Source organism: Stegastes partitus, unplaced genomic scaffold (genome assembly GCF_000690725.1).
Source record: "Stegastes partitus isolate 25-593 unplaced genomic scaffold, Stegastes_partitus-1.0.2 Scaffold543, whole genome shotgun sequence".
NCBI lineage: Eukaryota > Metazoa > Chordata > Actinopteri > Pomacentridae > Stegastes > Stegastes partitus.
The window spans coordinates 191,031-201,253 of record NW_007578274.1 but is presented as its reverse complement, the minus strand read 5'-3'; the positions used below and the strand labels follow the sequence as shown (position 1 = coordinate 201,253).

At 41.3% G+C, this 10,223-nt stretch overlaps 2 protein-coding genes across 2 annotated transcripts in view; both read right to left on the bottom strand.

Annotated features, from left to right (window-relative positions):
- psat1 (phosphoserine aminotransferase 1) overlaps positions 1 to 3,734 on the bottom strand; it is a 7,986-nt gene extending 4,252 nt beyond the window's left edge. The window contains exons 1-4 of the mRNA XM_008288140.1: positions 3,540 to 3,734; positions 1,514 to 1,574; positions 1,175 to 1,244; positions 62 to 267 (exon numbers count right to left, since the gene is read on the bottom strand). Coding sequence (XP_008286362.1) covers positions 62 to 267; positions 1,175 to 1,244; positions 1,514 to 1,574; positions 3,540 to 3,596 — 394 coding nt within the window. The 5' untranslated portion in view covers positions 3,597 to 3,734. The remainder of the gene's footprint in view (positions 1 to 61; positions 268 to 1,174; positions 1,245 to 1,513; positions 1,575 to 3,539) is intronic.
- Positions 3,735 to 8,209: 4,475 nt separating this feature from the next.
- The window catches only part of kiss1rb (KISS1 receptor b), a 3,566-nt gene continuing 1,552 nt past the window's right edge, over positions 8,210 to 10,223 (bottom strand). Inside the window, exons 3-6 of the mRNA XM_008288139.1 lie at positions 10,010 to 10,145; positions 9,567 to 9,805; positions 9,333 to 9,485; positions 8,210 to 8,452 (exon numbers count right to left, since the gene is read on the bottom strand). Coding sequence (XP_008286361.1) covers positions 8,210 to 8,452; positions 9,333 to 9,485; positions 9,567 to 9,805; positions 10,010 to 10,145 — 771 coding nt within the window. The remainder of the gene's footprint in view (positions 8,453 to 9,332; positions 9,486 to 9,566; positions 9,806 to 10,009; positions 10,146 to 10,223) is intronic.

The window sequence follows — 10,223 nt, the reverse complement described above, 5'->3', positions numbered from 1 at the left end:
CATCCATCCATCCATCCATCCATCCATCCATCCATCCATCCATCCATCCACACACTCTTACTCGTGTAACTATCCAGCTTCGGGTGGACCACGTTGACTTTGCCGTATTTCTCCGCCTCTTTGGCCGCTTTCGAAGACCACGTTCCGGTCACCACGTAATCGGCGCACCGGTCCCCCTTGAGGCCGATCAGGTTGAGGGGAACGGCGCTGAACTGTCCGGAGCCGCCGCCCTGCAGGAACATGACTTTGTAGTTGTCTGGGATGTTTCTGTGAAGACAAAAATAAAACAGACGCTGCATGAGACGCAGACATCGTCGTGTGCAGCAGCAAACTCACAGAAGTAAGTAAAGATAGAGGCTGCAGGTAACACGTCACGCAGCTGTTATCTGGTGTATCCACGGTTAATCTATCAGGTGCACTTAGTTTATAAAATAAATGTTATTGACACTATTTACAAGGTAGATTAAAATGCCTGCATAACGTTGCTTTAAAGATGAAAACATACACACATAATGTCTTGCTCGACCGGTCTGACTTCCATGAACACTGTCGTGCAAAAAGATAAACATCAAAAGCACATTTAAACATCAATGTAATGAGAACATTTTGCTCTTAGCTCGCTGTTTTCTTTCTGACTATTTCTGCCTCTCGAGTTCACATTACATTCTATTTAATTTGGTTCATTCTGATTGTATGAGCATGCTCAGTCTTGAATGTGGCCCTTTCTCTGCTACGATACGCCACCAAATATCTTATATATCTTATCTCAGCTCAGTTTCACAGGTACACATGCAGGTACGACAGGTACTACGATAGCCTGTGTTTGCTTAAGCTGGTGTTCAATGTAAATTGATAAAATCCTTCACAATCCATTCGCTCTCAGTAACTCTGTGGAGAAACACACCTAAGTTAATGACAAACACTAGTTTAGCAAAGTGTAACCTTAAACCCTTTTCAGGCAGCTACAGTTAATTATTACTGTGGCGATATTGTTCCTTTACTTAACATCTTGTTTTGTCAGATTTCACTCTAAACACTCTACAGTTGTTTAGTCATGTTATGATGGTGCAGTGGTCCAGTACGGCTGGAGGAAGCAGACGTATGCATATAAAACACCAGCTAACACTAAAGATGTGTGAAGCAGGAGGCTGACGGAGGAACACGAGTCACTTACAACAAGTCTCGCAGGAGGTTCTCTGTTTTGTTGATGATTTTGCTGAAGTCTGATGATCGGTGGCTCATCTCTGGTTTGGACACAATCAGAAATAATGAAATTTAGCTTCACTGTCACTCACAAATACTTACACTTTATTATAATGTGATTATATGTTGGCTCCTCTACGTAGAAGGTTTCAGAGGGACAGAAAGCAGAGATCTGATTTAAAGCATCACTCAGGTGGTCCTGAACCAGAGTGAAACCAGTCGCCTGCTGTGATTCTGGTTCACGTTTATTCTTAATTTCAGTGTCAGTGAGCAGAGACACCTTCAGAGAAAACTCGTGTTCGTTACTCACCGAGAACGCTGATGCCGGAGCCGTTGTAGTCGAGCATTTCCTTCTGAGCCTGAAACAGCACCTGGAACACAGCAGGAACAGAGCAGCTCTTAAACACACCGTCAGACACGACGAGGGCTGGACGGGTTACAGTAAAGATCTGAAAATAAAACTCTGAGCTGGAACAAGGAGTCAGATGTAAATCCAGGAAACCAGAGGAGATGATGTGTTTGGTCTTTGGTCTGTAACCAAAGTGACTGAGGCCTAAATTTAACAATTATTATTATTAATTATTCAGCTGAATATTCTCCACAATGAATCATCTGAAAATAGTGAATCATAACTTTCTGAAGACTAACTGATGCACAAAAAGCCAAAGATTTTTTTTAATTACAATCACATAAGATAACAAAACAGAAATTATCAAAGAAACTTTAGTACTTCTGCTTGACAAAGACAAACTATAAATAAAACACATTTTAATGTTCTGTTGATCAACTAATCAATACGTTGACTTTGTAAATCATGTGGAGTTTGGAGATGTTGCGAACTCAGGCAACCCAAAGCTGAGGGATATTTAATTTAGAGTCCAACTGGACTTTTTGAGGGATAATGCTGATACAGATCTTTAGAGACTACAAAAAATGACTACACCTTAATCCTCACTGGGGGGTTGGAGTCTATCCCAGCTGACTCAGGGTGAAGGCAGGTTCACCTGGACAGGTAACCAGTCTATCACAGGGCTACACTTAGAGACAGACAATCAAGCACACTCACATTCACACCTACGGACAATTTACAATCACCAATTAACCTCAGCATGTTTCTGGACTGTGGGAGGAAGCCGGAGAACCCGGAGAGAACCCACGCTGCACGGGGAGAACATGGAGACTCCACGCAGGAAGATCCCGGGTGTCCTCACCGGGACGCGAACCGGCGACCTTCTAGCTGTGAGGCAACAGTGCTAACCACAGAGACACCGTGCAGCCCCTATATCAGCCAAGTAATAAGGATTTCACAAACTATTTGGCAGCTTACTGTGAAGACACCACTTGACTCCGCACCGTCCTCTGCTGCATGTGCTGCAGACGGGCAGTAAAGTCGCTTTCCTGGACAAACTGTGTGACGGCACCATTTACAAATTAGCCCAGGCAATTCTTTTTTATTATCTTCTGTGCAAGAAAACAAGTTTTTATATTGGTACATATTGTACAGAATGTATATCAGCTGATGACATTAGCGAACCCATACATTGATCAGGCTCCAATTTAGAAAATGAGGCACAAAATGGGGAAAAAAAAGAAAGGCATTTTGAAAACTTGATCCAAAACTTGAATAGCAATAGCAATCGTGGGTTTGACTGTCAGTGTCTATGGAGGAGATAAGTTCACCAGTTTTTATGTTAAATTTCCCTTTTTGTTTGTTGAAATACTTCAGTCTCTACTTAGTCGACTGTTCTCATTAAACATACTTTTTTTTTTTTTTTTTTTTTTTAACAAAAACTCCAACCAACCATCACTCAGGGGACAGTTTGTCCTCGGAGCTGAAAATCTTTATTTCCCTGGAAAAACTAAAATGCAATAAAATCCTTAAAGTTGTTTAATGCAAAGGGTTGAACTACGAATCCCTCAGCAGGAGGAGGAACCACAGAACCTTCACCAGGTCCAGTCAGTGAACTTTGATTTGATGCCCTGATGAGCAGCTTTTCTGCCCCCTAGAGGTCCAACCTGCCCCTGCTGCTGCCTCCAGGGAGGCACCGAGCAGCAGGTTTGCACATGAACGACTCCGGCTGATGCAACTCAACGCACCGTTTTCATCCTGCTGGAGCTGCTCGCTGATGCCAAGACCCGAACCGGGACTCTGGTTCCCACAGAGCCGCCTGCAGAACCCAGACCCACAGTGGAGGCTGAGTTCTGGATTCTAAAACCAACCACCAGAAAGTCCAACAGTGTGCAAACTAAAGCTGCATCAAACTGTCATTTAGCTTTGCGGCACTTTGCAATTAGCTGCTCTTTTTCCTGCAGATTTTAAGCTCGTGCACACTCACGGTTTGCGGCAGTTTCGCGGGTCCTGCGCCAAAGTTGATGGTCTGTTTCTGATCCATGACGCGCGGAGATGGTGTGGTCCAGCTGGTGGGTGTCTAGTCGGTGCGGTCGGGTTCTGGTGTGGATGGTTCGCCTTCAGCTCGGCTCTGCTGCGCGCGGCGGCGTGGATGACATCTGCCTGCGAAGTGATGCGTTCACGGACTCCTCCGGAAGCTCGTTACTTACAGAAGACAAGTCAAGTCAGGTCACTGGTTTAAAGCAACAGATACATGAGGCTGGTGTTAAAAACTTACCCAACACATTTAAATGTTATGATAAAGACCCTGAAATGATTTTTATTTCTTCTGCAAACTTAACCGAGCAATTTAAGTATTAAGGTTAAAACCCTGCTTATTATACAAATCTACCTGATCCATATAAATATTAAGGTAAAGACCCTTAATTATTATTTATTAGATTTATTAGATTAAGATCCCACAATATTTTACATTATATTGTATTTAAATATGACTGTTTATATCATATGAAATAAAAATGTGACCAATTTAAACATTATGGCTACAATAATATACGTATAATACAAATTTATCTGAGAAATTTAGATATTAAAATGAGGAATCTAATGTATCCGACTAATTTAAAGGTTAAGATGCTATGAAATCATATAAAATACAAATTTAACTGATTAATTAAACTATTAATTTATCAGAAGTCATTTAATTTTTTCTGTTTAGCCCATAAAATATTATATATGATATAAATCTGCCTGACACATTTAGATATTAAGACCCTACACTGATGTATATTGTAAAAATGCAACTGATTAAATAAAAATAGTGAGATTAAGAACCGATATATGTTATAATAAATTACCTGGCTGATTTAATAGTGAGGGTTAATTCTCATTCATGGGAAATCGAATAAAGATTCCTGAAGAAAATGGACAAATGTTTTGCACGATTTATTGAAAGCACATCACGAGCAGAAGGTCACAGGTCACAGACAGAATCAGGTTTACTGTCCAGATGTTCACACAGAGGAAGGAAACATGTCCCGATCAGGGTGTCCAGGTGATCCGGTTCAGTACAAAGTTGGAAACTATAGACGCTAAAACAGAGATAAACACGACACCGGCTACATGATAAGCCTCCATGAACACACCATACACGGGTCACAGCAGCTGGGTCGATGTGGTCGGATGCTGGAGTGCATAAGTTCAGGAAGCTCACGTTCTCCACCTCAGACTGGCTGTTCAAAGATCCGCTCTCTGGAATCTGACTGTCTGAGTTTAGTGACATTATCTGGATATCTTTCACACTTACAGACCAACGTTCCCCCTTTGAGATGAAAAACAGGAACAAAAAGAAGGATATTTGTCATAAAAAAAACTCTGTCACTGTGAAATAAATGAATGATTTAGTCTCATATCAACGTTTTTACACAGAACAAAGTTTGTGGCTCATCCAGCAAAGTGATTCTGTCCCATATTTAATCAAGTTTATTTGGTTTTTGTGGCATTTTTCCTGCAAAACCAGATGATTTAGATCATGCAGGACTCACGTTAGTTAAATTATTGTATTTATAAAACTGCCGGACTTACCGTATTTTGGATCCATGTGAGGCGTTCTGCTGTATTTATTCAAAAAACGGACATATTTGTTGTCACCTGAAGGCAGCACCAGTCTCAGCCAGTCATCCCATTGGCCAGTGTCACGTGTCTGCTCACTGAACGGCTGTGATTGGTGAACGTCGACGTAGGGCTGCGCTGATTGGCTGCTCTGTCACGCCACTGAAAGCAGAGCGCGGAAAAGAGCAGGAAGCTTCAGAGCGCTTCTGATTCTCACCTGATAGAATCACACAGCACAGAATAATGAAGGATGGTTAATTAAGCTCTTTATAATTAAATAGATGAAGTAAACTGAAGGTGCTGCTGCAGATCCATGTTCTGTTCTGCATGACTGTGTTTTATGGCGTCTCCACTGTTCAAAATTAAAACTTGTCATCTCTTCCAACTAATTTAGTTAATATCAAACAGCAGCAACCTTTGGTCCATCACGTGTTCTCCATCAGCACTAATCCAGTGGTGCAGTGATAAATAAGTATAAAAAACAAGTGTCGTGTAAAAGTACAGGATTTGAGAGAGAAGAAGCAGAAATGTAAAGACAAATAAAATAATTAAAAAGTATATTTTTTAAAATTATTTGTTAATTCTTTTTATTATTTTTAAGTTAGTTTTTATTATTTTTAGTTTTTTTAAATTATTTTTTCGTTTTTATTTTATTTTTTTATAATGTCACTTTAAAAGCAAAGACACAACCACATTCCTCCAGCGCACATTTTTCTGCACATATTTGCTTTGGTTTTACAGCGATGTTATAAATTATAAATTAAAAACATTAAAAATTAAAATAATTAACAAAAAATTAATAAATTAAAACTTTTTTAAAAAGATAAAAATGATAAATAAACAAATATAAATTTAAAATTAAAAAAATAAATAAGCAAATTATTATTTTTTGTTATTTTATTTATTTTTCTTTTTATTTCAACTTTTATTTTATTATTCTTTTATTGATTCATCTTTGTAATTTAGCACTCTCTCTACTTCATATCTTACAGCGGTAGGCGCTACAGAGCATCTAAATCACAGACAGGTTCTGGCCTCAGGCTGTGACCCTGATGAACTCTCACTAGTCTCAGGAGCTACGATGCAATCGGCCTCACCCACTCATACTTGTACTACTTTTAATGTCACCACACCTTCCTCAGTAATCCTGCTGCTTTGTACACATATCATAGATACGGCTAATTATTGCTCTTACTCGTATTTTTATTGTTCTAGTTTATTTCTTTTATTACTTATTATTACTAATACATACAGAGAGTCAGCTTCCTTGTTTGCTTGTACAAACTTGGTCAATAAAGTTAATTCTGATTCAGATCTTTCTATTTTCCGACTCCTTGTATATATTCTTTGTGTAAATGCAACCTGCCATCTGCTAACTGCACACATTAACATCGTGCAAAAGTACATTTGCCTACAACAGTGTGCAGATGAAGCTCGTGTCCGGCTTAAAAATGCAGCGTCCTCCTGTTGTGCTTGTTTTCAGGACAGTGTGAACCTAAATCAGGAAATAAATTACACGACATAGTCAAAGGTGGTCACACTGGAGTGTTATATGAAGCTGGTCAACATCTGTTCAAGCTACTCAGACGTAGACAGTTAGAGGAGCGACGCTACAGACAGAAACAAGACAAGGATCCACTTATTAGAGTGAACACGTAAGAAAAAGCAGATCAAAGTGAGTGAACCTCTAAAAACAGTCACAGAAGCTGTTCAGTTTAACCCCAGTCCTGCCTTTAACATGTTCTGTCATTGATTAAACCCTTAAAAACTCATCTCTGTGCATCAGAGTTACATATTTAGAAGAGTTTCCCATGAAAATAATCCCTGCAAAATAACTAGACTGGTTCCCCAGAAATCTAATCCAGAGTTTTTGAGCCTGTCATCGGTAGTTTTAAGGTGGAAATTAATGGCACTGACTGCTTACTTCACTCATGATATGTCTTCTGCCATATAAAAACCACCATCTGGATATGCTAACAACTAGATCTTTACAGCCGCTGGTCTTTAAATAACTACACTTTGTGATGCTACTGTTCATGGATGTACAGTTTCCTTCACCAGACATTGTGAAGACGTTAAAACCAGGAGCTCAACCCGACAAACTGAGCGCATCGCTCCACCAAAACTAGAAAAATGTGACAAACGTAATTACATCTCAGCAGCTCGTGAAGGTCACGAGAGGCACCTGACTGGTTTGTTCTTTTTAAGAGGTCACATGGAAGGAATCAGAACACAGTGTGTGTGTTTGTGGGCGGATACAGTTCATGTTGTGGTGACCTACATCTGTTCACTCACTAATACAGCTACAGTATGGGGACAGGAACACGTCTCTGTCATTTAGGGGGTCCCAAGATAATTTCAGGGGGTCGCCACATCACTGTAAAAAAAAAAAAAAGAAATAAAAAATAAAGCCTTCATTAATCAGATAAATTTGTTTTAGGCCTGTCAAAATTACAAGTGTTTACTTTTTCCCACTCCTTTTTTGGACTTGTTCATATTATGATTTGATTATGCCATATTATTATTCTTTTTTGCTCTTTTTAAAATTCTTTTCTTTTGTTTTTATGTTTTTTTTCCCTTTCATTTGTTCGAAATAAACTCAATTCATTCATTCATTCAAAAGAAAATGAATGTGTTAATGTAAAGAGATGAATCTGTGAAATTAACACATTAATTTTTAACGCATTAATGTATGAAAGTTATTACTCATGATATATTAAGAATTCAAATTGGGGAACACAAACTTTGGTTATCTTGGGGGTCGTGGCTCAAAAAGTTTTAGAACCACTGATTTAGATGATTTCAATGAGGCCTGTTTTAGGGTTAGGTTTAGGTAAAGGTCAGGGTCAGGGTCAGGACAGTCTAGTTATGGTCAGAGTTAGAGCAGGTCTCCAGGAAATGAATGTAGGTCATCGTGGTTTCCTCTGAAGCCACAGAAACACAACCGTGTGTTTGTTCATCTCGCGGCGAGTCGACTCCTCTCATCTCCACGACGGACCATAAATAAACGATGAGCGCCCGGCGTCCGAGTGCCCGGCGTGGCCTTTAGGAGCCGGATGAAAGGAAGTGCATCTCTTCTTCTCCTTTGGGTGCCCCGACCCGCTGATCCGCCTCCCCCCCGTCCTCGGCGTCCAGGTTTCCCACCCTGACCCTGCCCCTGGTGCGCCACAGGACCACGGCGGGGAAGGCGTTCCTGAAGGCCTTCCTGAAGTTGTTGCCCATGAAGGCGTAGACCAGCGGGTTGACGGAGGAGTTGGAGTAGGACATGCAGTGGCCCCAGATCTTCAGCTGTGGATGCAAGATGAAGGCGGGTTTAGATGGAAGACATCTGGAGGTTCTGTCGCCACAAGAGCCACACTGAAGCTGCACTTTTATTGTTCGATTTTCTGTCTTAAATTGTTTTCTACTGCCAAATAACAGAAAAACGTCATATTTGAACAACTTATCTGAACTAATCTGATAATAAAATATATTTAAACTCCTCGTTCAGCCTAAACTGAATCCAGGAAGTCCATGTTTTAGAATTTTATAAACTTGGTTGTGTTGATATATAACAGGAGACGAGCAGCATGAGGCTAAAGCTGGTGTCTGTAATGTCAAAAATGGGAAATACACTGATGGAAAAATGTTTGTAGCAGCTCCTGGGACAAGGTGGAGAAGTCCTGATTATAAAAAAAATATTGCTTTCAGTATTCCAGTACTCCATCCTCTGTCATTTAGCACAAAGTTAGGATGCATTAACCGATCATGAGGTTTATTCTGTAGTAAAGTAATTCTGGTGATAATCTGAGTGCCTACAACTTATTTCCATTCTGCATTATATGAAGTTCTGCTGTTCTGTAACCTAAAACAGACGATTCAATCACCTGGACGACACTGACGCTGCAGAAAATGTCTCAATCCGTCATTATGAAGCAAGAAGAAATCTGATATCCGTGTTGTTTTCACATCATTTGAAATGATTTATGAAGATGTATTTGTCTTTAATGGATTATCAGAGATTCTAACATCACTACAAACAAGGTTCTTATGATGTGTTTGGATTCGACTCTGAGACGTGAATATTACTGCAAAAGTTCTGCATTTTAAACAGACATCCCTGCATTCACCTGACCTCCTGCTACCTACCTGCACACTCGCACAGTGAGGATGATTTAAAGCGAGTCACCTTGTACAGGATGTAGCTACGGAGGCCGAACGCTTGCAGGAGGATGCACACCTGGATGGGCCCCCAGCAGATGAGGAACAGGACCACCATCACCACCACCATGCGGGACACTCTGGCCCTCACCGCCGCTGCTCGCTCTGCCTGAGCCTGGAGCTGTGAACCAGGGAGGCTTCGTCATGTCTCTGTAGTCGTTAGAAGCAGGTCATGGGTTTGAAACGAGGGCTCTTCTCTTACCTGGTAGCTGCTGTCGATGGGATTCACACTGGACTGGCCCATGCGCTTGAGCATGAAGGCGTAGCAGGCGGTGATGGTGAGCAGAGGCAGCAGGTAGACGGCCAGGAAGCTGTAGATGATGAAGGCTCTCTGGAGGCGAGCTGAGGGGAACACCTCGCTGCAGTAGGTCTGAGGACCGAACCAGTACCCGGCCTCCAGACGCTGGTAGACGGCGACGGGGATGGAGAGAAGCAGGGAGCCTGGAGAGGACAAGGGACAGAGATAAAACTCTTGTTTTAGGGTTTCAACACCTGGTTTCACTTCTTCTGCTCTGATCTGGTGACGATGAACAAGATTTAAAAGCCCACAGAGTAAACATAAAGGCCTGTATGTATGATCAACATGCTTCTGCCTCAAGTTTTCTAACTGCACTGTCATAACACAGCTGTAGAGGAGTGTGGTACCGATCCAGATGGACACGGACACGGCCAGAGCCATGCGGGGGGTTCGGCGTCGCAGCGACTGCAGAGGATAGACGGTGACGTAGCAGCGGTCCACGCTCATGGCCGACAGCGTGATGCAGGTCGCCTGAGCCGTCACCTGAAACATGCATTCATGTCTGTGTTTCTCTTATCTGGCAAATATTTAACAGCTTGACTTGTAGAAACTGAAAACACA